This window comes from Equus caballus, chromosome 7, assembly GCF_041296265.1.
Source record: "Equus caballus isolate H_3958 breed thoroughbred chromosome 7, TB-T2T, whole genome shotgun sequence".
Lineage (NCBI taxonomy): Eukaryota > Metazoa > Chordata > Mammalia > Perissodactyla > Equidae > Equus > Equus caballus.
Genome location: NC_091690.1, coordinates 70,956,035 through 70,983,300, shown reverse-complemented (window position 1 = coordinate 70,983,300; position 27,266 = coordinate 70,956,035). Strand labels below are relative to the sequence as shown.

At 44.7% G+C, this 27,266-nt stretch overlaps 1 protein-coding gene across 2 annotated transcripts in view; it reads right to left on the bottom strand.

Annotated features, from left to right (window-relative positions):
* Positions 1-21,836, bottom strand: part of MAP6 (microtubule associated protein 6) — a 77,124-nt gene extending 55,288 nt beyond the window's left edge. For both annotated transcript variants that reach the window (XM_023645691.2, XM_070273276.1), the window contains exon 1: positions 18,288-21,836. In XM_023645691.2, coding sequence (XP_023501459.2) covers positions 18,288-19,618 — 1,331 coding nt within the window. In that variant the 5' untranslated portion in view covers positions 19,619-21,836. The remainder of the gene's footprint in view (positions 1-18,287) is intronic.
* Positions 21,837-27,266: the final 5,430 nt, after the last annotated feature.

The window sequence follows — 27,266 nt, the reverse complement described above, 5'->3', positions numbered from 1 at the left end:
GCCAAGGGGGACCCCTGGACCCCAGTAGCAGTTTGCATGGCAAGGCCAGAGGAGGAGCCCAGGACTTCTGGAGGCTGGGGCGCAGGAACAGAAACTCCTGTGTGAAGCAGGGCCACTAAGGCTGCCCTGCTGGGTGAGGGAGTTGCCGGTCCAGGGAAGTAACAAGGAAGCCCCTTTCTGTGTAGGGCCGGGGGGTGGTGGGTACAATCTGCCGGAATCAACCAATACCTCGATACCCTAAGCACGGGTGTGGACCCTAACTGCAGGGCCCGCATAGGACAGGGGGACCCTGAAACACCTCTCTGGAGCTAACCCATCACTGCTCCAGACGGCCACTTTTACAACCCACGATAAAAACTTAAAACCATGTGAGGGATGACTAGCATCCTAAGAACTTGAAATAAAATCATGACCTGAAAGAGGCTATAAAATAAACGTTTAAAGACACAGATAAAGAAATCATATTGAGACAACAGGGCACTATGATAAAAGAAGAGCATAACTGACAAAAATCCAGTAGAACTTCTAGAAATGAAATATCATAGAAATTCAAAACTCAGTGGATAAGGTAAAATCATATTTGTGAAAATTAGTGATAAATTGAAAAAATTATCCAGAATGAAGCACAAAGAAGTAAGATAGGTGAAAAATAAGAAGGAGTGGTTAAAAGACAGGGAGGATATAAGAAGAAGAAATAGCAAATGTCTAATGTAAGTTCCGAGGGAGAGAATAGAGAAAACGGAGTGAGGCATAATTCAGAGATACAGGCTGAGAAATTCACGGAACTGAAAAGCAACACATCTTCAAATTCAGGAAAACAATGAGTCTCAAGCATAACACATAAAAATAAATCCACGCATGGATGCATTATAGCAAACTGCAGAACAGCGAAGACAAAGAGAGAAAGCCTTAAATAAATCAGGGAGGAGAGACTTTACAGAAAGCAGTGACTGCTAGAATGACAGCAGACCCCTCAGAGGCGACAACAGAGGTCAGCACACAGAGGAATGGTGTCGTCACAGTGCTAAGAGAAAACTACTGTCTACCTAGAATTCTTCACCCAGCTAATTACCACTAATGCATGAGGGCGAGACAAAGATATTTCTGACAAAGGACATACTTCCAGAAGTCAAGAGTGGGATTCAAAAAGCAATGGTAGCAAAATACTACTGAATATTGGGGCAAGTCTAAATGAGCATTGGATATAAAAATTTTATTACTAGTTGTTTCTAAATTAGAGGACTTATAAAGCAAAGATGAGCTAAAATATAGGACAACAAGAACACGGAATTTGGGGGAAGTGATCAGAGGTAAAGTTTGACTAAGCTGAAACCTTGTTAAGTCCAACATGCAGATTAAAAACAAGGTGAGCCCCCAAAACAAACCACCCAACAGAAACCAGAAATAGAATATGTTACTTACACACAGGAGGGAAGACAGAAAAATGTAATGGAATGGGCCAAAGAAGGAGCAAAGGAAAATCATGGTAAATAGAAAATCCAAGAAAACCAGAAGAGAAAATATTACAAGTAGTGAGAATTCAGCAAGTTTACAGGCACAAGATGAATATGCAGCAATCAGCATTGTTCCTACACATCACCAACAACCCAAGAGAAAGGAAAACAGAAGAAAAATCTCATTCACAATAGCAACACAATCCAGAAAACATCTAGGAAAAAACAAAAAAATACCTTTTTGAAGGATATAAAAGAAGACCCAAGTAAATAGAATGACATATCTCGTTTATACAGAGAAAGACTCAGTATCATAGAGATGTCAATTTTCAGATTAATCTATAACTTTAACCCCAAGTCCATCAAAATCTCAATAGCAATTTTTACGTTACTTAAAAACTGAGTCCAAAATACATGTGGAAGGATAAATGTCTAAGAAAGCCCAAGACAACTCTGAAAAAGAACAACCAAGAGGGAGACCCGCCCTGGTCAAAATAAAAACATATTACAAGGCTATAATAATTAGGTAAGTGCAGTATTTGTTGGGAATAGACAAGCAGGTCAACACAACAAACAGAGAGCCCAGAAACACACCCACACAAAACAGCGAACAGGCGCTAAGACAGAGGGAACTTTTTAAATCAGGGGAGAAGAATGACCTGTCAGACAGATGCATTTGGATCACTGGCTTTCTATATGGAAGAACGTGAAAACGTATCCCCATCTCACACTAGACACAAAAACTATTTCCAGGTGTATCACAAACCTAAACGTGAAAAACGCATTCATTCATTCACTCTCTAACAAAATCCCTCCATCTAGCTAGAGATGATGGTAGTTCTTATCAAGCATCATCTTCTTACAAATGTAGTTTGGACTGGGACTACCACGACGTGCTACAGCACTCCCCAGAGAACGATGCTGTTAGATTAGACTCTCAGCAGCTACAATCGCCAAGGCCTTGCTTCAACTCACAGCCAGCCTGTGGCCACCTCTGGAGAGATAGATGCTGGATTAGGGCTTCTTCGAGGAGTCAAAACAATCCAATTACGGTAGAGCTTTCTTCTGTGCTATTCTTGTGTGCTGAATCCTAGGCAAGTGGATTATGTCCCCCTGCACCTTTTAATGCCACTTATTCCTCGCCTATTTTTTTTTTTTAAATCCTTGTTCCAGCTCCCAGCGGAACCTCACACAAAATGGTCATAGCGACCAGAGTCTAATATTATCGACAATGGTGACTCCTGTACCTTGTATCCGTGGTTGCTACGAGAGATGCGTTGGTTACCCATTATATATGAAGACAAAGAGACTCTCACACATACATTAATGCCCTGTTGCTTTTCAGTTGTAAGGAAACAAGAGAGCAACTATGCCACTTGGGAAGAATGAGGAATAAGGCACAGCCAAACCAAGTATTCTCGGGCACTTTGTTCAGGAGGTTGTTTGCTACTTAAATACGGAGTCTGAAACTTGGTAGCACAATATTCTGCCTTCAGTAATATAGATGAGAGACTGACATGCTGTGGTCCATGAGCCAAATCTGGCCCTCTATCTGTTTTTGTTCAGCCGTCAGCTAAGAATGGTTTTTGTAGATAAATATTTGCAATCAATTTGATGAAAGGGAACACTAATTTTGAACCTGTTTCAGCAATTGTTATTCCCCTAAAAAAATCCATTTTTCTCATTAGCAGATCAGTATTACAAAAGATTGTATTCAATTTTTATTATTATATTTTGAATTTCAGCAATAACATTTTGGGGAAATTTGTTCTTTCTTGTTATGTAACATATAAGGGCCAGCAAAGCCAAACATACTTACTATTTATCCCTTTACAGAAAGTATGCTGACCATGGGTCTAGACTTTTCCAGACTCATCTCTTGCTGTGTCATTCCTCACACGTGGAACGCCTGTCATATCTGAATATCTGTGGGTCCCCAAATGCACATCTAGCTCTCCATGCTCCAGCTGTCCCTTCTGCCTGGAATGTGTCACCTCCCTGCGCGCCTGATTCTGTTGCCTACTGAAATCAGACTGACCCTTCCAGGTCCAGCTCAGACGCTATTCTCCCTTCTGAAGTCTTCCCTGATCCTTCCAATCAGAACTGATAATGTTCCTCTGTTCAAAAAGCAAGTGACATTCTATAGAACTTAATTCACTTTGTTGCAGTTAGGAGTTCTCATCCATGGCTGTCTTCTCTCCTGGGCAGGTAGCCTCATATATACGGTGGGAGACTGACAAATGTTTGTTTAATGGATGAATAATTGACTGACACACTAACAGGAAATGAAGGAATAAATAATAAAAAACTAATCTGACTTCTGTTGGAAGCGTGAGCTAAACTCTAAAATGATTGTCTGGCTTTTGTTCTTGCCAGCGACTTATGTGCCTACTCACAGGAAGGAATGTCCTCTCCACAGCACAGATGTAGGAAATTAAAAGGATGGAAAATTGTCTATTGACACACATACTACAGTAGTGAGTACCATTTAGAAATAACACTGCCATCCATCCTTAGAAACCTTGATAATACTGCCTTCTCACACCATCGGGCTGTTGGACGTACATGCCGGGTATGTGTAGAAATACTCCTGTTGCCATCGCTACTCCTCATCCTCCACCTACATCTCTCCCCCACTGATACGACATCCATGACTCCTCATTTTCCCTCTCCCGCGGCCCCTAACAGGATCTCAGCATCTGAACTGCATAGCTAACCCCATGGCTCACTAAATCCACAAGGGAGAGGTGGTTATCGGGGAGCTCTGAGAAGAATGGGAACGGGCCTGTTCACTCGCTGAGAGTCGTTCTGTTAACACTGGTTGAGCTCTCCTCTGTGTCAGGCCCAGGGAAAGGGATGAAACGACAAGGCCAGGCCCTGTCCACAAGGAACTCAGGCTAAAGAGACTTTCCTATACAAGGAACAGCCCGGCAAACTCACGTGAAACATGCCAAATCCTTGGGAGGTGTCCTTGGGGCCCCTGGGATTTTGAGGAGATATCAGCATAATGCTGCCAAAGAGGCACAGTCATTGCAGTCCAACAGAGGAAATTCATTCTATCCAGAGATTGTACACAATCAACCCATTCTCTGACCAGTGGCACGCAGGTAGTTAGAAATCCAGACCCGGGTAAAAATTAGGTAACGTCACTTTACTTACACATAGAAACATCTCCAAATTCATTTTCAGAGCAAATTTAAATTTTTAACAATTGTTCTTTTCTAATTTCTTTCATTAAGATTCTAATTTTATGTTTCTTGTTGTATGCATGCAATGTTTCTATGTATACAAAGTTGCAAAAGCCTGACCTCTCCACACAATGCATATTTGCCCAGTGACTCAGAGATGCTTGTTGGACTAAAAAATACTCATAGAAAATCTTTTGGGGCCAGCCCCACAGCCAAGTGGTTAAGTTCGTGTGCTCTGCTTTGGGGGCCCAGGGTTTCACCAGTTCGGATCCTGGGTGTGGACATGGCACTGCTCATCAGGCCATGCTGAGGCAGCGTCCCACATGCCACAACTAGAAGGACCTACAACTATAATATACAACTGTGTACTGGGGGCTTTGGGGAGATGAAGAAGGGGAAAAAAAAAAAAAGATTGGCAACAGTTGTTAGCTCAGGTGCCATTCTTTAAAAAAAAAAAAAAAAGAAAGAAAGAAAGAAAATCTTTTATCTGAGCATTTCACAATCGTCTTCCCAGAAATTCAGAATGTACGCCCACAGAAGAGCAAAAGTACCTCTTTCTATTAGCCAAGTGGTACTCAACCCACTGGAGATAACGATGATGAGGATGGTTGCCATTTGGATGCTAAGTGCTGTACATACATCATTCATTCATTTGTTCAATTAATATTATTAAGAAACTCCTAAATGCCATGGCCTAAGCTTGGTGCCAGGATGCAATGGTAAATAAGACAGGTAAGAGAGTTAAGACTTAATGGAATGTTAAATCTTTCGACAACCTTGCAAGGTATTTATTGATGTTTCTGTTTTACCAACAAGGAAGCACAACCAGAGAAAAGAGGTTAAGTAACTCGCCCAAAGTCATATAATTAATAAGTGGTGAGTAGAATTTAAAGCAAAAGCCCCAAATAAAGGTAGGCATCTGAGAGGAGCTGGACGTACTAGCAAGGACTGTATTCTTAGATAGCCGACTTCATTCTTATCTCATTGTTAAAGACCTCTGGGAAGGAATACATAGCTCCTAATCTTTTGCCTTCCCAATGGAACTAATTCCATGCTTTTGACACGCTGCACAGGTACACCTCCTCAGGGAGGGGGTCCCTGATTCAGACTGAGTCAGATCCCCCTTTCTTCTATATCCCCTCAATACCTCGTGCATGTTTCTTTTATTGCACGTACTACCACTACTATAGTTTTCTTAATATGTGTTTCTCTCACTAGACCAGGAGCTCCTTTAGGAGAGGCACCACATGTAATTCATTTCTCTATCCCCAGGTCCTAGAATATTGCCTGATACAAGATGTGACAGATGTTTGTTGAATGAATAAATGAAAGACTTTCACTGGTAACCTACTCTATTCCATTCTCTCAATGATGATAATAAAAGTTGCCAGCCCTTAACTGTGATGGGCATGCACTGTGGACAACCATTAGCTCCCTCCATCTTCATTATGACTCTATGACGTCACGACTATGCAATTATCCCCATTCCGCTGATGAGAAAACAAAGGCTTTCCCAAGGTCACAGAGATTTTAAATTATAGAGACATGATCCAAACCCAGTTTTAATGGTCACCAAATCTTTCACAGGACACCAGGACACCTCCCAGAACTCATACAACCCCTTCCATGAATCTTCCAACAGAATGGACTAGACCTTATTGTGGTCCTAGAGACCTCTGGCCCCAGATGGTAACCCTCACCAGGGCCTGCCTGGTCCTTTAGATACCTGCGTCCCTGTTGTCTCCCTCACAAGATGGCGATCTCCCGCGAGCAGGGGCCATGTGCTCTGCACCTCGAGTGCTCACAGCCCACAGCCTCAGCCTTTGCAGGCTCTTAGATGCGGCACTGAACTTGGAATAAAAATAATATTAAGCCCACTGCAACATTATTATGATATTACAATCAAATAAATCCAACCTAATTCCTGCTTTTATAGTATAAGCCTCTTTCACAATGGACTAAAAGCCCTGAAGGATAGGAAGGATTTAGGAAGAAGATGGGCGGAGGGCAGGAGAGAAAACTGCGAGCAAAATCCAGCAGGATTTACATGTGGGGCTTGTCAAGGCCCAGCTCTGGCTGTGATTTGGTCAGATCACCCACTTGGGCCCGTGATTTAATGTACAACCAGAACGGAGAACCCCCAGGAAAAAGCATCATTGTGGGTGGGGAGCAGAGGGCAAAAACGCTGGAAGCACCAGCGAGGTCCGATCCCGGGGGGCCTCGACTGCAGGCTTCGGGGAGCGGAAGGGGATCCGTGGAGCGTTCAGGACAAGGAACGGTGAGACCACCCACCCCTCTCTACTGCAGAAACGTGGGTGAAAGAGGATGGCATGGGCTTAGGAAAGAGGGGGCCAGAAGGACAGCATGAAGGTTGGGGGAGGCACGGCAGAAGTCCGAGGAATGGCCTGGATAATTGGGGGGACAGAGCAGGGTTCTGCATGAGCTGCACGAGTAAGACACGGCGGTAAGCTGGAAAGAGGAGAACCAGGTTCCTGAGCCAGCTCGGCCGCTGACTAGGTGTGACCTCAGTCCCCAGACCTCCCTGACTCTGTTCTTCATCTTTAAAGATAGAGACGTTTACCTTACAAGGTCATTATGAAGTATAAATAAAAAGAGATGTTACAGCAATTGAGCAATTGGCACTGGGTAAGCACTCAGCAAACGAGGCTGCAACCCGCTGCTTCCCTGTTCTCCCTAAGACGCTGCTCTTGGCTTTCCGCTGGTGTCTGTCTTTCACCCATTCCTATGGTTTAGCAGAGAACAATTCTCAGGGGCTAAGAAGGTTGTGAAAATGCACTCCAGGATACGCCACAGCTTGGCCAACTTTTTGAAGTCACTCCACAAAATGGACAGTGACCACAGAGAACGAGGTGGTGGAGGAGACAGTGTTTCATGGAGCCACTTGTGGTAGGTTTCGTGGCTTGAGGCCTGGGCCCAAGTTCCCCACCAAAAGAGGGTACCCCAGCTGCGGTCCTGCAAAAGCCTCTTCATTCAGTTTGAAAGCAAATACACACTGACGCGGGCTACGCTAGGACAAGGCAGGCTGAAGAGGCATTCTCTTATGTAATACGCACGTGGAGGAGCTCCTGCAGGGCACACAGAGGGCTAGAGGCAGGGGCGGCGGAGGTGGGGACGGTGGTGGGGCCTGTGGTCCCGCTCTCAGATGGGGACAATGCACACTCATCCTTGACTGACTCTTTTTCTGCCCATCACTGATATGTCAGTGCTTGCTCGGCCGTGGCCTCAGCATCTCTCCTTCTCACCCTCCTTATCCCCACCCACCCTGACGCCTGTGAGTTTGATCCTCACTGACAGCTCAATGTCCACATCTATATTCTCTATTCTGCCCTTTCTCCTGAGCATCAAACCGGTATCTCCATTTACTTAGTTTGTAATTTGGTTTTTATTTTTTTGTTGAGGTATAACATACATAGAATAAAGTCCATAAATCTTAATTGTTCATATGTATAGATGCCCATAACCACCACCTCGATCAAGACAAAGAGTATTTCCAACATCTCAGAAGGTTCTCTCAAGCTCCCTCTCAGCCAGCTGCCCACCCTACCCCCAGAGATCACCACTCTTCTGACTTCCATCCCCATCAATTACTTCTGCCTGTTGAAATTCATATAAATGAATCATTCAGTAAGCGCCCTGGTATCTGGTTCCTTTCACTCACCATTATATCTGTTAGATCTATCCACATTATTGAGTACTGTAGTAATAATTTCCTTTTCATTGCTACACAACAGTGGTTCTCAAACGGGCAATTTTGCTCCTCCCAGGGGGCTTTCAGCAATGTTTGCAAACATTTTTGATTCTCACAACTCGGACGGTGGGTGGTAGGGAATGCCATTGGCATTGAGTGAGTAGAGGCCAGGGATGTGCCAAACACCCTACAATGCACAGGACGGCTCCTCACCACAAAGAGTTATCCAGGGGACAGCCCCGTGGCTGGGGGGTTAAGTTTGCACGCTCCACTTCGGCAGCCCAGGGTTTTGCCGGTTCAGATCCTGGGCACAGACATGGCACTGCTCACCAAGCCGTGTTGAAGCGGCATCCCACATGCCACAACTAGAAGGACCCGCAACTAAAAATACACAACTAGGTACCAGGGGGCTTTGTGGAGAAAAAGGAAAAAAAAAAAATTAAAAAAAAAAAGAAACTGTTCACTTTAAAAAAAAAAAAAGATCCTTAACTTAATGGTATCTGCAAAGTCCCTTTTGCTTTGTAATATAACACATTCACAGGTTCCAGAAATTAGCATGTGGACATCTTTGGGTGGGGGAAGGGAGCATTACTCTGTCTACCACACCACGCTCTATGATATTCCACTGTATGAATACACCACAATTCCTCTATCTGATTAGTGATGGACATTCGGGTTGTTTTTACCTTTTAGCTGTTTTTTTTTTATTAATGTTATGATAGATTACAACCTTGTGAGATTTCAGTTGTACAACCTTTTAGCTATTTTTAATGAGGCTGCTATACACATTCTTGTACAAGCCTTCTGCTCTCGCTTCCGGAAGGTATTTATTCCAGGACCCAGCTGCTGGGTCACAGAGGAAACACACATTTAACTTGAACAGATAATGCTAAAAAGTTTTATAAAGTGATTGTACCAATCTACACCCTTACCAGCAGTGTGGGTTTCTATTTTCATTTTCAACTGAACATCTCCATGTAGACCTTTCAAAGACATTTCATATTCAACTTGTCCAAAACTGTGCTGTCTAGCCCAGTGAATGACTGTCTCTCCAGACATCCAAAGCATGAGACCTGGGAAACATCCTAGACCCTTCCCTTTCCCTTTCTGCCTACTTCCAATCAGCCGCTATGGGATTTTATTCTACACCATCAGGGCCTGTTCACATTCTTTCCTGCTGGAGGTCTTCATCATCTCTCACCTGGACTCTAGCTTCCTCCCTAGACGCCATGCTCCAGCCTAATCCCCTCCAATCCATCCGTCCCAGTGCTGTCAAAGTCACCTTTTCTAAAATCCAAACCTAATCCTCTGTCTTTGCTTACAGAATAAGAGAGCTGGCCCCAGCCTACCTGCCCAGCCCACCTCTCACCATTCTATCCTCATCAAAGGAGACCCCTAGGTTCTACCTGCACAGAACTGCTTACTACTTCTCTTCCTCTACTTTTACTCAAATTGATCCCTTCTCCATTTAATGCCTATTCATCCTTGAATATTCAGCCTACCAGTCCCTTCTCTACTGAACCCTTCCCCTGATAACCTTCAAATCAAGTAGACTTAGGCCCTCTTGTCCTCTGTGCCCCACCATAGCCTGCACAGACATTTTATCAGGGCACTTATAACTTTTCAGCACACTTGTCTCTACCTAATAAACACAAGCCTTTTGCAAGCAAGGACTACTTTGTCATCCTATGACTTAGCCTGATATATAATAGACACTACGCAATGTTCACAAGACTGAAACTCAGTTGGGACTATACATGTAAATATAACATGGAGAAAGTGCCCAGTGAAGAGAAAGACTAGCAGACAACGTCTGTGCCTTCAAGACTCTTAAAACCTAAGGCAGACAGGAGACCTTGTGGGTCCTAAGCTCTAACAGGGAAATAATAGTACCATTTCTGCAGGGTGACTATAAAGATTACAGGAGAAAATGCATCTAAGCTTTCTAACAGTCTACCAGATACAGAATAGGCACTCAATTAGCTACTATTATTATTTCTAATGGCAAAAACCAGCATCTTCAGTGAATACCAACAGAATTTTCAGTTTGCTGGTTGAGGTCCATCTTGTGGGTTTCTTCATTTAGCAGAGAATTAGAAGCTCACCTGTCTACATTTATACAACTGACATAATTTGTAAAGCCAAAGCCGCGTTGATTATGTAGAAGGCTCCTTAATCCTCGTAGACATTTGCTGGATTATTTTTCTATAAGCCTGACTTTTTCTTTAAGTTCATATATGCATTGATGCTATGTTTTCCTAGGAGAGCAACCAAGAATTAATTGTGTGCATCTTATCTCCTCTCTTCTTTGTTGGTTAGTCTCAGTCAACACTGAATCTCTGAGAGTTAACAGCACAAGTCAACCAATGATACAGCAAAATGCTTTGCACACAGTAATTCCTCAGGAAAAATTTCCAAGTAGGCATAAGGCATTGCTGAATTAGGTACTCGATGTGGTTTCCATGATCATCTCTCTCCTGGTTTTCTTCCCTCCCCTCTAATCACTCCTTCTTTATCTTTTCCATAGCTATTCCTTCTGCCGTCAGTACTCTCAACTACCTGTATCTCTCAGGGCTCCATTCTCTGATGGATAATTTTCTCTACTCCCTCTCCAGGGAGGATTTTTGCCTCCTCCTATGGCTTTCATAACTTCCACAGGGTGTTTCAAATCTATATTTACAGCCCAGATCTCTCTCCTATGCCTCAGATCCATTTACTCAACCACCCTTGAGCACTTCTTGTCAGATATCCCACTGACAACTCAAATTCTAGATACTAAAATGTAAGCTCAACTTCCACTTCTGACTTTTTTCTCCTCTATAGTCACTAAAGAAGTCTAAATAAAAGTCTGTTCCAGTGACTAGCACCACTACCACTTACCCAAACCAGGAACACAAGAGTCATCTTGGATGACGTCCTCTTCCTTGCATCTCACTTGGTCAGTAAGATCTGTTGTTTTGTATCCATACTATGTTATAAATCTCCAATCCCCAGCCACAGTTCAGGCTTTATCATCTTCTCTGGATTATTTCAACAGCGTCCTTATTGGCCTTCCTTTCTCAAACCTCCCCAGGTCAGCCAACCAGAGGCAGCTTTATAAAATTTAAATCAAATTATGTTGTTCCCCTACTTAGATTCCTTCAGTGACTCATTCCTTTAGAAGAAAATCGAAACTCCTTAGTAGGAAGCAAAGCTGTTCCAAACCTGGCCTATGGCTACCTCTCCGAGCATAAAGAGAAAGAACAGTAAATAAGAGCAAAACTTACTGAAAAAAGAGATGATCAACAAAACCAAATATGATTCTTTGAAAAGACTAAAAAACTAAACAAACCTAAATAAGACTAACCATAAAAAAAGAGAGAAGGCACAAATTAATACTAGGTGGGAAAAGGGGAACATCACTACAGATAAGTAGAGGTTATTTTTAAATCCACAAGATAACACTATCATCAATTTTATGTCAACAAATTTAAAAATTAGAAGAAATGCAAAAATTTCCAGAAAAATACCAATTACTAAAATTGACTCAAGAAGAAATACAAAACCTGAACAAATGAATCACTATAAAAGGCATCAAATTGGTAATAAAAAATTAATCTCCCTATGAAAAAGACACCAGGCACAAAAAGCTTTACAGGAGAATCTTATCAGATATTTAAGGAGCAAGTTTTTTTATATAAATTGTCCCAAATAACTGAAAAGGAGGGAAATTTACCTAATTTTATAGAAATAACCTTGATCCCAATATTGTATAAGACCAATATAAAAAAGGAAAAAACTGTAGACTAATTTCACTTAGGAATACATATGCAAACATTTCAAATGAAAAACAGCAAACCAAATTCAGTATCATAAAATATATTTTTATCTAAGCAAGGTTTATCCCAGGAATGCAAAGATGGTTCAATATAAAAAGAAATCTATTATCAGATTAAAAAAGAAAAACTATATGATCATTTCAGTTGATGCAGAAAAAGCATTCAATAAAATTCAACACCCATCCACATTTTTAGAAACCCCTAATAAACTAGCATAAAGAGAAGTTGCTTAACCTGATATGAAGCTATCTCATAAAAACACAGAGCAAACCTCATACTTAATGATAAAATTTTAGAAGCATTCCCATGTCCCAAGGCAAAGATGCCTGTTATCACCTACTATCAAAAACTATATCAGATGTCCTAATCAATGCAGCAACACACACATAAAAAACGAGACATATAAATATTGAAAAGGAAGACAATAAATTGGTATTTGCTAAAAACATATACTATCTCCACAGACAGTCCAAGAGAGTCCACAGACAAAACCACAGAGTTTTGACTAACTGTAATTGGAGTGTGGTAAGTTTGCTGAAAACAAAGATAAACATATAAAAAATTAATGCATATGAGCAATAGCAAATTGGAACATGTTATACAATATACTCTTCACAATAGGAAGAATAATTAAAACTAGCTTCGAAAAAAAGAAAAGATGATAGTGTGGCATTAGCTCAGACTCATGGAATAGAACAGAGAGCCCAGAAAGATATCCAAGTGTACGTGACCCTTACGTGACAGAGGAGAGGTTACTGGGGATATTAGTGGGGGAAAGTTGAACTTTTAAAAAGGGCATTGGGATAAACAACTTTCCATATGGGAAAAAAGAAAATTAGATCCCTACCCCATTCCATACATAAAGTTAAAATCCAGTTAGATTACCAAAGTCTTAAATATAGAAAAATAAAACCTTCACAACTAGAAGGACCTGCAACTAAGATATACAACTTTGTACCAGGGGGCATTTGGGGAGATAAAAAAAAAAAAAAAAAAAAAAGAAAGAAAAATAAAACCTAAAAACTGTTATGTGTGTGTGTGTAACTTTTGTGGAGAAAATTACAAAATGTAAGTGAAGGACATAAAAGATTTAGATAAATGGCAAGAGATACCATGTTTGCATATGGGAAAACTCAGTACCTTAAAGATAGCAAATCTCCTCAAGCAGTGTGTGCCCAGGCAAAGCCTGAACTTCTCCTGCATCAAAATTACCTGAGTACTTGTTGAAATGTAGATTCTAAGGCTCCATCGTTTTTTTTTTTTTTTGAGGAACATTAGCCCTGAGCTAACATGTGCTGCCAATCCTCCTCTTTTTGCTGAGGAAGACTGGCCCTGAGCTAACATCCATGCCCATCTTCCTCTACTTTATATGTGGGATGCCTACCACAGCATGGCTTGCCAAGCCGTGCCATGTCTGCACCCGGGATCTGAACCTGCGAACCCTGGGCCGCCAAGACACAGAAGATGCGAACTTAACCGCTGCGCCACTGGGACAGCCAGCCCCCTAAGGCTCCATCTTAAACCTGCTGAATCAGCATGTCTAAGGACCAGGCCCAGGAAGCTGCATTTTGGAACGCTCTCCAGGTGATTCTTTTGGGTACTAAATTTTGAAATCCTTGCCTTAGGGAAGTAGTTCATAACCTGAATTGCGCAGGAGAATTATCTGGGACAGTCCTTAAAAGTTCAGATCCTGGGCCACACCCCAGCACAATTAAACCAGAATTTCTGGGCAAGGCACCCGCGTCAGCACTTTCAAAGTTCTCCAGCGATTCCAATGTGTGGCCAAGGTTGAGGACCGCTGCCCTGGAAGAAGGTGCATCCAGAGTCAGGTCTGTGAGGTTCGCTGCCCCTCCCCATTTGCGCATTTACTTCTAGGGCTAGCCTCGTAGGATTTGGACTTATCTTGATTAAAGAAGACATAATTTCCTTACGTAATGGTTATAACTTATTTTCTATCCTCAGCATCCAGTCTGATACAAAACAGGGGCTTGTTGGTCATTTTCTGAAATAAATTCAACTAAGTGAGAATGAATGAAACGAATCAATATTTAGGTGAATATTTTCATCAAACTCCAAAATTTCCACTGGACTCAACAAACCTACGTGGCTCCTAGGCACAATGTCGCACTGTGAGAGGTATAGAGATGCACAAAATACAGCCCTTCTCTTCAAGTGTTCAGGATCTGATGAGGGAGGCAGATACAGATACAAGTATCCTACAGTCGAGCAGACAATAAGAAGCGTACAGAATATGAAAAGGGAATCAAAGAAAAATTAATCCTGAATGGCAGGACCTAGGAAGACGTTGCTGAAGATTCAGTACCTGAGATTGGACTTGAAACGACTGGGACTTGCCCAGGAAGAAACCAGGGAAATTGGCAGTTGCCCCATAGGTATAGGGCAGTCCTGCACAGCATAAGCCAAGCCCAATGGTCCTTTCTCTAACCTTCATGGAAGACTGCGGGGCAGATATTAAAGGCCCCTTTTCTGTCTGACTTCCTTGTTACTGCTCTCATTTTTCAAATATTTTACCTCTGCTTTATTAATTCCACCTCCTGGTGCCTCAGCTGATTTCTTCCAGGGAAAGTTTTCATTAGCATTTCTATGGGGAGCACCTGCTACCCCATCTATCCCTATTAACTGAGGGCTAGGGCAAGGGGGCGGACTGAGGGGGGAATTGTAATCCCCTCCTTATGACTCATCTATTCTCTAATTGAGAATGCTAGGTCTGAAGTCACAAATGGCTGCCCAGTGAAATCCATCCTGAATATTAAAGATGATAACAAAGACATGCTCCTCAATTTTATAATATCATCTATGTAACATGAATGTATTAAAATTAATCAACTTCATGATGGTGAATAATTCTAAAGATACCTCAGATACCACTTGAATGCAAAAATCCCAAGCTAGGATAGGTTACGAATTAACTGAACTGTTGACTAGGGAAGCTTTCTCAAAGCCACAGTGTCAAACGACATTTGATGTTATCTACAGACTGTAGATTGTAGGTGAAAATCAACTAGCACACGTACAACCCTGGGTGGTAAAAGTATTTTTACATTATATACCAATATATTAAGCTGATGGATTATGTGTCATTTCTCTGTTTAAGCAAACTGCTCACACTGATGTCATGTGACAGATGTCATTTGGAAAGCCCATGAGATAAACCAGTCACCATGGTGCAAATCACCATGATTTATGTAGAGTGGCAGAAGAAAAGGGTTTGTAAATCAAATTATCATTGAAATGGAGCCCATCTTGGCTTCCAAGGCCATATAAGGCTCATCTACAGCAGACACAGGGTATACTCAAATTCAGGAGATATTCAGTATCAGAACAAGGAAAAGAATGTGAGACAATAGGGAAGGAAAATCAATGTTCCAGATAAGCCTATATTCCCAGGCATTTTTTCTTTATAATATATTTCATTAATTGATTATCTTATTTCTTCGTATCTACTTTCACCCAAAGTGCATTTCCCTCTTATTGGTTAATTTTTCTTCTGGACCAAAAATAATGCTAAATTTCACATCAAATTTGTCATGCACTTAAATTGTCCATTAAAGAAATTGCTGTCTCTTAGCAAGTCATTCTCTTAATGTTTGAAAACCCTTCTGATTATACAGCAAAATGGAATTGCTGGCCCCAAAGTCATATGCATAATTAAATTTTACAGAAGACCCAAATTACAAAACAATATTTTTTGAGGTACTCAGAGATTTTTTTTGACAGGTTGATGGAGTTCTGATAGCCACTAAAAATAATCATTCTCACCAGCTGCGAGAGCATAGCATCCCCCGCCCCCACCCCATTTAACCCAATCACTTGTAGTGTGTGTGTGTGATTCTTAACCGTGAAGCAGAACATGCTTACTGTACAGTTAAGGTGTTGTTGGGGGGGAAGAGGCTATATGGAACAAAGGTACAACCCAAAATATTTGGAGTGAGTTGTATCTGAAGGGTGATTATTTCTGGACTGCCTGGCCAACCATCCATGGACAAAGCAAGTCCTACCAACTTGGATACATGAACTGAGTAGGATCACCAAAGATTTGAGAATCCGGGATCTCCTTAATGGGCACTGGCGCTATGGAGGTGAGGAGAGGTAGATTCTGCCTGGTAGGTGGTCAGGTTCCACTTGCCACAGGGTAATAGACTGGAAGTAGGATGATGAAGAGGCCAGGCCAGGAGTCTGTGAGGTTGGGCCAAACCTAGGGTTCTCGGGAACAAAGTAGGGCCTGGATAACAAGAAAGCCATGGCAGAACCACAAAACTGTATCTTGGCTTTGTCTTTGATGCTTCTTAATTGTTTGCTTCCTTTCTTTTCTTTTTGATCCTTCCTTGGTAGCAGCATAAAGATATTGTGAAAATTCCACCTCCTCATTGCTATGAACCAAGGAAAAGGATCTGTGTTCTTGCCTGACCCAGAGCTTTAAAAGGAAGCGGTATACTCCTGGGGGATCAGTGTGGTCACGATAACAATAAACCAAGGCAGAAACACCAAGTGGGAGGTGGAATTCAGGAAGAAGGAGTAGGGGCCAATGGATTAGCTGCTGCCCCTTACTGAGAAATGCTTTCCAGAGTTAAAACCCGGGGTGGTAGGGCGGGGCAGATTCTGTGTTAACAAGAGACGATGTCTATCTATGCTATTCTTTCCTCAGCAAATGGGGGAGTGTTTGTCTTGTTCACTGGAGAAGGACATCAGTCTGACCTGAGGCTACATGTAGGGTCTTGGCAAAAGACACTAACTCTGCAGTCCTCCTGACCACACCCTCCTGCCGGAAGAAGGCAACTGGCTGTGGCATTGATGAAGGGCCCCATAAGCCATGTTCTGAACACCTCTAGCTCAGTTATTCATCATGCCCATCTGCTTCCCCAGAGACCCCAAGCCCAATGGTACACCTTCAGAGTCAGCTGTGATCTGTTAGCTAATTGATTTGGTTTGAAACATAAGGGCAGGACTGAAAGCTAAGCATTCAGAAATATATATTGGATGGATGAAGGATGAGAAAGCAGGCTGGAAGGGCTGAGGCTGCAGCAGAGGGAGAATTCTAGAAGGATGGAGAGAGAGAGAGAAAGAGAGAATGAATATGCTCTTGCTTAAAGGCATTTATTTACAAGGAATTTAAATGTGCTAAAGAGGAGGTTCTTAGTGATAAGAGAATGAGAAACACATCTGGAAAACAGGAAGGGAAGGAGAAAGGAGATGCCTCAATAGAGGAGAAGGCTGGAGGTATCCAGGAAGTGGTAATTGGAATAATGAGACATCATCTAGAAGGGTGGAAGGGAACCAAGACTGTACTAATCACCTACTATGTGCCAGGCACAATTCTCCTCCTGAATCATCTCATTTGATCTTCCCAATGTCTAGCACAGTGCTCAAAAAATATGTTGAATATTTAATATTAAATTGATAAATGGGTGAACAATTCTAAGAGAAGAATCTATTATCCCCAGAAAGGTTAAGAAACTTGCCCAACGTGTCAGAGTGAGTAAGAGGCATAAGGAATCTGACTTTGAAGCCTGAGTGGTTGAAGGAGGAGGGTGATTTACAAGGTCCCTGCAGGGAATCTGGAAAAGGGTGTGGTGCTTGGGTGTCTCCCAGGGACTGAGAGAGGAGAGGGAAGAAGGAAAGGCTGAGTGAACTGGGCCAGGGAGGAGCAGGAGAGGTCACTCTTTTTTCCCGGGCCCTGCAGGAAGGCACTGAGGCCCTTGGGGGACTGCTGAGCCAGCAAAGGCCAGTATCTAGGCTGATGCAGCTGGTGAGTTGGATGGGGCAGAATGGAAGCAGAGACTGAGAAGAAATTGCAAAGGGTCTCTGTTGGGCAGGCAGGGGTTTGAGGTGGGGTGGGGATGAGGGAAAGGTGGCTGAAGTGGTAAAAAGAAAGACCTAGGCAGGCTGGGGAGGATAATATAGCTTTCACAGGGGAAGGAGCAAAAGACAAGTCGGCCACGGGAGGTTGTCTGGGATGGGGCTGGGGAGAGGGTGTGGCCTGGGATGGGAGGGGAAGGCTGAGTGAGAAGCCTGTGATGGGGAGCATGAGCCCTGGGTAGTCTGTGGGAGAGAGTAAGGATGGCCAGCCTTGTCGCGTGAGCTGTGGCCCGCGTCTCACCTGTAGGAGCTGCTCACCGCACTTGTCACCTCCTCGCGGATTTGCCTGTTGAGGGCGTCCGCCACTGCACGCCCCTTGCCACCCTCGGGGCCCGCGGCCTGGACCTGGGCCTGGGCCGCGCGCAGCGGTGTCTGCTCGGGCCCCAGCCCCTCGGCGCGACGCAGCATCCATGCGGGCCCGGGCTTCCTCCGTGTGTCGCGTTCGTCCCCACCGGACGCCTTTCCGGCCGCAAGGCCACCTGCTCCGCCAGGGGCCGCCTCTTGCTCCGGGGCCTCAGCGGCGGGCCCACCCTCGGGACCCGCGGCCTGGACCTGGGCCTGGGCTGCGGGCAGCGGTGTCTGCTCGGGCCCCAGCCCCTCGGCGCGACGCAGCATCCATGCGGGCCCGGGCTTCCTCCGTGTGTCGCGCTCGTCCCCACCAGACGCCTTCCCGGCCGCAAGGACACCTGCTCCGCCAGGGGCCGCCTCTTGCTCCGGGGCCTCAGCAGCGGGCCCACCCTCAGGGCCCGCGGCCTGGACCTGGGCCTGGGCTGCGGGCAGCGGTATCTGCTCGGGCCCCAGCCCCTCGGCGCGACGCAGCATCCAGGCGGGCCCGGGCTTCCTGCGTGTGTCTCGCTCGTCCCCACCGGACGCCTTTCCTGCCGCAAGAACACCAGCTCGGCCAGGGGCCGCCTCTTGCTCCGGGGCCTCAGCGGCGGCCGGCATTGGCCAGCGCTCCTGGCTCTGCGGCCGGCGCTTGGGCGCCCCGAGAATGGGCGCCGACGGCGCCTGGGAGGACGTGGCGATCTGCACGGGCTTAGGGATCCACGGGTGGTCCCCGCGGCGCGGCAGCGGCCAGGCGCGGAAGTCCTTCTGGTACTGGGTCTCGCGCTCAAAGGGCGCGTCGGAAGGCTGGTACTCGCTGCGCGGCCGGCAGCTCGGCTCGGGCCGCTGCACCTTCCAGGCGCGATAGTCCTGCCGCATCACCGAGTCCGCGGGCCCCGCGCCGGAGGTGGAGCCGGAGACCGGACCCAGGCCCGGCCCGCTCCGGCCCCGGCCGGCCGCCGCCTCACGTTCGGCGCTAGGCCCGGGCGCCGGCCCTGTTGCCCGGGCAACTGCATCCAGCTCGGCCTGGGCCGGCTGCGTCTCTATGGCGACCGCGCGAGCCGAGGGGGGCGCGTGCGCCGGCTGCGCCGGCTGTTGCGGCGGCGGCGGCGGCTGCGGCGGGGCCCCCGGGTGCTCTGTGGCCTCCGAGTACTTGGTGAAAACCAGCGGCACGGCGATATCCGCCTTGTCCAGCTGGTTCCAGAAACGGGCAATGCAGCAGGCCCGTGTGATGCACGGCCACGCCATGATGCTAACTGCTAGCTCTTTCTTTTTGTGGTTCTAAAGCAAGTCTCTAATCTTCCTTCAGTCCCCTGGCCCTCGACCAGCCGATCTGTTTCCCACCGTTTTTACTTTGGTGGCCTGAGTACCTCGCCCTCCTCCCTCAGAGAGCACCCGGGAAGGTCGGCCCGGCAAAGCTATCACTGAGATAAAATCTATAAAGTCCCTCGATTTTACCAGCTGCAAACACCTCCCGGAGCCGCCTGCAAAGGTCTTGGGAGCGCAGTCTGCTGCAGGCACCGAAGGGTAAGAGACACGGCGTCCCCAAGTCCCCAGGCTCAGGCGTCTGGGACGCGCCCCTCCCTGCGGCTGCGGCGGCCCGCAGACCCCGGCCAAGCGAAGCGACGCGAGGAGAGGTGGCTGCGGGCTTAAGCCATGGCGCAGAGGAAGGACCGGGCAGTGTGGCTACAGAGTCCGTGGACGAAGCTCTATTCTCCTTCCCGCCGGCGTCCCGTTGCAGCCGGCCACCTAGCAGGGCTCGGAGGCGATCACCTCCAGCGGAGACGGAGCATTGCTGCCGCCGCCGCCGCCGCCGCTGCTCCCAATGATGCTGCAGCCGCTGCTGCCGCCGTCTCTACTGCAGGGAAGCGGCCCCACCCTTTTCCGCCGCTCAGCAGGAAAAAAAAAAAAAAAAATACAGGAAAGATGCTGAGAGAAAGAGCGCTGCAAAAAAAAAAATCACCTGCTGTCGTCAGGGCTCGCTGCTGGGAGCTCGCCCTCTCTCTTTCCCCTCCTCCCTCTGCTCTGGCTGCTCCTCCCTCCTCCGCTCCTAGGCAACAGCAGAATCTGGGGCCTAGGTGGATTCAAGTCCCAGGCTCGTGAAGACTTGCTGTCCTTAACTGGTTGCTTCCTCTCCGGGTGTCTCAGACTCCTCGTTTGTAAGATAGGACCAATCATGGAGGGGGGAGGGGAATAAATAAAAAAATATGGAGGAAAGCCCTAGTGAAATATCTGTCCTAGAGTAGATGCTTTTTAAAAAGGGAGCTACTGTTATAGGTCAAAGTCACTGGGCTGGATTTGAACCAGGTTTGTCTGGCTCCTGATCCAAGCACTTGCCAGTCTTAGGCACAGGCCTTGCTCAGATGTGTGGCGATGGGATCCTCCAGGCTGGTGGTACCCTGGCTGTTCCTTTCCTAGGGGACAAGGGGTGTCTTAGAGCCCCCCAAGAGCCACCCGTTCCCTGTTCAGCCCAGGGGCCACACTAGGGGAGAGGCAGTGCAAACAGGATTCTTGCAAGGGGCCCAAGTATGGAGGCTGGGGGTGGGTGGGAAACAGACAGTGTCCTGGGAAAGGGTGGGGCTTGACATGCAGCAGCGTTCTGACGTGTTCCTGCCCCCTGGCTTTTGCTCTTCCTCCACGTGGGAGGCAGAGGAGATTTTGGAGTTAGGCAGACCCGACTTGGCTGTGACACTTGGGCAAGTTGGGACAACCCTGGAACTGAGTCTCCTCATCTGTAGAATGCAGGAAATAATAGCTGCCTCAAAGGGGTTTTGTGAAGATAGGTAGGGACTCAGAGCAGGAGCTTTGAGTGAAAACAGATCTGTGAGGATTCAAATTCTAGCCTTTGCACTCCTTAGCTGTCTGACCATGGGCACATCGCTGCAACTTTCTGATCTTTAGTTTCATCGATGAATGGGAGAATCAATTCCCAACTTGCAAGCTTGTTCTGAGAATTAAAACGAGATAAAAGCACTCCGCACAACATCGGGCATGTAGCAATGGCTCAATAAATGATAGCAATTAGTATGCAAAGGGCCCACCCAGGAGACCCCTAGCTGGAGCTTCCTGAGGAGGCCAGCCACATGGACACCTTCTCCAGGAAGACCTCTTGTTCTTCCGAGTAGCTTTTGGTGTCTCCTTGATATCCCTCCGTTTGTCTCCTGCGCTGCCTTCCTCTCCCTGCCCCTGGCTACATACACTGGCCTTCAGTTCTATTTCTCTCCAATAAAGGCAGAGTTTTCAGCATCAGTTAAGCTGGGGGCATTGGTGTTTTTGGGGGAAAAATAATTTATGTGCTTAGACTGGGAATTGATTGTAAAACACAGCTCGCCCACCCCCAACAAGCTTAGGATCAAACAGGATGAGCAGACAGCTCTGATTAGTCAATTATCTGCTGACCTTCCTCCTACTTGGGTCTGCCTCTTGATGATTTGATTTGACTTCCACAAATAAAATGATGCCTGGCACTGTTTTCCAGTCATTAGGAGGTGCATTTCTATAAACAACATAAACTGGCCTGATTCTTCCTCCCCCAATTCTGCAGAACTCCCTGGGATTTGGCTGCTGTCTTTCCAATCATGATTTACAAAGGTGAAAAGAGGGACTAGAACTTGAAGGGAGGAGGGCTGAGAGTCATTGAAACTTTACTCTTCTTTCATTTAGCAAGTCTAGTCTCCTGATGCTCACTCTGTGCCTTGGGCACCATAGACACAGATGGATTCCAGCTCTGGGGGAGCCCTCAATTGGAGCGGTGTGTTATGGGAGGGCTGGGAGACAGACACACAAATAATTAGCAAGAAATATGGTCGGCATAGCAGAAGTTCCTTCACAAGGTGCTGAATGAATGGCTAATAAGAGATGAGTAGGAGCCCTCCTAACAGAAGGGTAAGTAAGAGTGTTCCAGGCAACTTCATCATCAATATCACCTTCCACCTTCATTCATTTGGATTTTTAAAAGACATTCAATCGTACAACCTCCTTGAACAATTCAACGGCCTGATGGGATAGACAAGTCTAATGATTGTCTGTAATGTGGCTTGTTCCGCACCCATTCTGAGGATAATAGCACCTCATTATGTGACTTTTGGGGACCACCCCTTTCCTACTTTCAGTCCATATGGTTTGGGTGGGGTTAACTCTACTCAGTCCACCTTCCAGGGATGACTGTGGCCCCACATCTGTTTACTAGGTCATTGCATCCCCTTGGCCAAAGAAACTAGTTCAGTGATAGGCACATGATCCACACTGGACCAATAAGAGGAAATCCTAGACTTTAGCTGGAAGTATTTGTAAAGAGCCACTCTCTTTTTTACTGAAATTGCTAAAATGGGAGACAATGAGGCTATTGTTATTAGTGACCATCTTTGCCATCACTGAGGGGATGCTGCCTGAGGTTGAAGCAAACACAGGGAAAGCACAGAGAAGAGGATTCAGGATGCTGATGTCTATGGAAGACTGCAATTTGTTCCCCAAAGCCCGTTCTCCCCTTTTTCCCTTTAGTAACAGAAGCCTCCAAGTTTTAGTTGGGCTCCTGGTCACCCAGCCAGAAACTACATTTCCCAGCCTCCCTTGCAGCAAAAAGCAATCATATGCACTTCCAGGTCACTTCCTGAAAAGCAGTTGCTTGTGTTCAACTTTATCTCTCTCCCTTCCCACAGGGTAGAATGTGGTCATGGTAGAGGTGAATTACCATCTGGGTGGTTAAGATGACTATGACGTGGTGTTTAAGAACATTTGGTGTCAGGATTTAACCCTGGATAGGGGAGGGGACAATAACAAGTCAGAAGAAAGCTATCTTGGTTGACCTCATGAGATGGAACTGCCTAGCTGCCTTGGACCACCTGCCTGCTCCTGGACGGTTATGTGAGAAAGAAATACACTTCTCTCTTCTTTGAACCACTGCTTTGGGGAGGTCTCTGTTTTAGTAGTTTAGTCATTTGAGCATTTGGCACCAGGCCAGGCTTGAACTAATTTGAAGTGTGTGAAAACAGCATGGAACAAAAATACTGGAAAATGATATCATGTAAGATGGGAGGGAATGATCAGAGTTAAAGCATTCTGAAGTCCTTATTTGTTTGTGAGGAGGGTAGAGATATTGGTTAACTTATTAACATAAAATGTTTATTAGTTTAAAAGTGCACATCAAAAGAAAGAAAAGGGAATATAGAAAACTTTACTAAGGCCAGAAAAGAGGTAAAATTAAGCAAAAGGAAAAAAGGCAAATGGCAAATACAATAGAAGACGGTAGTAATACTTCCAAGTAAATGTAAACGGTAGGTGTAAATGGTCAAAATTTTCCAGTTAAAAGACAAAGAATAGGAGGCCAGCCCCATGGCCAAGTGGTTAAGTTCATGCACTCCGCTTCCGCAGCCCAGGGTTTTGCCAGTTTGGATCCTGGACATGGACCTAGTACCACTATCAGGCTGTGCCAAGGTGGCATCCCACATGGCACAACCAGAAGGACCTACAACTAGAATATACAACTGTGTACTGGGGGCTTTGGGGAGAAGAAGAAGAAGGAGGAGGAGGAGGAGGGGAGGGGGAGGGGAGGGGAGGGGGAGGGGAGGGGGAGGGGAGGAGGGGAGGGGAGGAGGGGAGGGGAGGGGAGGGAAGGGGAGGAGGGGAGGGGAGGAGGGGAGGGGAGGGGAGGGAAGGGGAGGGGAGGAGGGGAGGGGAGGGGGAGGGGAGGAGGGGAGGGGAGGGGGAGGGGAGGAGGGGAGGGGAGGGGGACGGGAGGGGGGGAGGGGAGGGGGAGGAGGAGGAGAAGAAGAAGGAAAAAAGACAGACAACAGATGTTAGCTCACGTGCCAATCTTAAAAACATAAAAAGAATGTCACATTGGAGAAAAACACAAAACAAAGCAAAATGCAACTATGCATTGTTTGCAAGAGACATATTTAAAATATAATGACACATAGATATAGAAAAAAGTGATGGAAATAGGTGTAGTGGATAAATATTAACAAAAAGAAAGCTGGTACCATTATATTAATATCAGACAGAATTGAACTTAAAACAGAAAGCATTATTAGAGATAAAAATGGTCATCACATAAAAATAGAAGAAGCAATTCACCAGAAATATATAACATGGTTTGCTTCTAACAATACAGCTTCAAAATATATAATGCAAAACTTGGTAGACTTTTAAGAAGAAATGCACAAATCCATCACCATCAGAGAGGAAAAAATTTTTTTAAACATCTAAGTAACTGATAAAACAAACACTTAAGATGTTGTTAGGGAAGCAGAAGATTTAAATAATTGGCAAGCTCGATCTAATAAACTCAGCATCCAACAATTAGACGGTACACATTCTTTTCAAACTTCATGGAGTATATAAAAATTGACCATATACTAGGACACAAAACAAACATAAACAACTACCACTCATAACAATCATAAGGACTCATAAAAATCACTTTTTTCTGATGACAGGACAATGATATTAGGAACAAATAACACAAGATCATCACAAACCTCTACATGTTTAGAAATTAAACAAAGAATAAAATACTTCTAAATCAATTCATAGGCTTAAAACGAAATTATAATAGATACCAGAAAATATTCAGAGCTGAAAGAAAATGAAAACATCGCATATCAAAATTTATGGGATGCAGCTAAAAACAATATGCACAGGGAAGTACATAACCTAAATACATACTTTAGAAACAAAGAAAGATTAAAAATACTCTAGTGATTACATTCAAGAAGTTAAAAATAGTACAGAGCAAACTCAAAGAAAGTAGAAGGGAAAAAAATAGAGAAAATACCAAGGTAATTAAATATAAGACAACCATACATTAGAGACTGTGAAAGAATCCAAAAACAACTTCTTTAGAATAGACAAATCTCACATGTTCATCCAGAAACAAACATACAAAAAGAAATCACACATCAACAATTTTAGGGTTGTGAAGAGGGACAATTGTACATATAGCAGAGATTTAAAGAATCATTGACGAATACTAAGAATTGCTTTCTGCTGACTGAAGATGCTTGCGTGGCAGCCAGCCTCCAGCATGGCCCACAATAATCTTGACCTCCTGGTGTTCACAGCCTTGGGTAGTCCTCTCACACACTGACTAGAGCTGACCTGAGGAAACAAAAGGACAGTATGAAAATGATGGTGCTTGACTTTCGAAGCTAGGTTGGAAAAGACATTATCGCCCCCATCTTGCTCTCTCTGGGATCACTTTCTCTGGGGAGGCCAGCCACCATATTGTGAGGATACTCAAGCAACCCCATGAGAACTCCAAATGATGAGAAACCCAGGCCTCTTGCTCTCAGCCAGATGAGTGACCCAAATTAGAAGTGGATCCTCCAGCCCCAGGCAAACCTTCAAATGACCGCAACCCTGGCTGCATCTTGACTGCAGCTTCATGTGAGACGTGAACCAGAAGCGCCCAGCTAGTCGTTCCTGACCCATGGAAACTGTGTGGAGTAATAAATATTTATTGTTATTTAAAGTGCTTCATTTGGGGATATTTTTTAAAATTTTAATTAGACTTTGTATATTTCTTTATTTTTAATAAAGTTAATTTTTTTAGAACAGTTTTAGGTTCACAGCAAAACTGAGCAGAAAGTACAGAGTTCTTATATACCTCTTGCCCTACACCCACACAGCCTCCTCCAGTATCAACATCCTGCACCAGAGCGGTACGTTTATTATGATTGATGAAGCTACATGGACACATCATCGCTCAAAATCCTTAGTCTACATTAGGATTCACTCTTGGCGTTTTACATTCTGTGGGTTTTAACAAATGTATAATAACACATATCTACCATTATAGTATTATACAGAATAGCTTCACTGCCTTAAAAGTCCTCTGTACTCTGCAGGTTCATCCCTCCCTCCCCACTAACCACTGATCTTTTTACTATCTCCATGCTTTTACTTTTTCCAGAATATCATACAGTTGGAATCAGACAGTATGTAGCATTTTCAGATTGGCTTCTTTCACTTAGTAAAATGCATTTAAGTTTCCTTCATGTCTTTGCATGGCTCCATAGCTCATCTCTTTTTAGCACCAAATAATATTTCATTGTCTGGGTGTACCACAGTTAATTTAGCCATTCACCTACTGAAGGATATCTGGGTTGCATCCAAGTTTTGACAAGTATAAATAAAACTGCTATAAACATCAGTGTGCAAATTTTTGTATGGACATATGTTTCCAACTCATTTGAGGAAAAGCGAAGGAACACAGTTACTGCATCGTATGATAAGAGTATGTTTAGTTTTGTAAGAAACTGTCAAACTGTATTCCATAGCGGCTGTGCCATTTTGCATTCCCACCAGCAATGAATGGGAGTTCCTGTTCCTCCACATCCCTGTCAGCATTTAGTGATGTCAATGTTACAGATTTTGGCCATTCTAATAGGTGTATATTGGGATCTCACTGTTTTTTTAACTTGCATTTCCCTAACAATGTAGAATGTGAAGCATCTTTTCATATGCTGATTTGCCATCTATAAATCTTCTTTGGTGAGGTGTCTGTTCAGGTCTTTTGCCTATTTGTTAATTGGATTGTTAATTTTCTTATTGTTGACTTTGAAGAGTTCTTTGCATATTTTGGATAACTGTTCTTTATCAGATATTCCTTTTGCAAATACTTTCTTCCAGTCTATGGCTTGTCTTCTCATTCTCTTGACAGTGTCTTTTGCAGAGCAGAAGTGTTTACTTTTAAGGAGGTCTACCTTATCAATTTTTCATTTCATGGGTTGTGCATTTGGTGTTGTACCTAAAAAGTAATTGCCATACCCAAGGTCACCTAAATTTTCCTTTTTTTTTTTTTTGAGGAAGATTAGCTCTGAACTAACATCTGCTGCCAATCCTCCTCTTTTTTTTTTGCTGAGGAAGACTGGCCCTGAGCTAACATCCGTGCCCA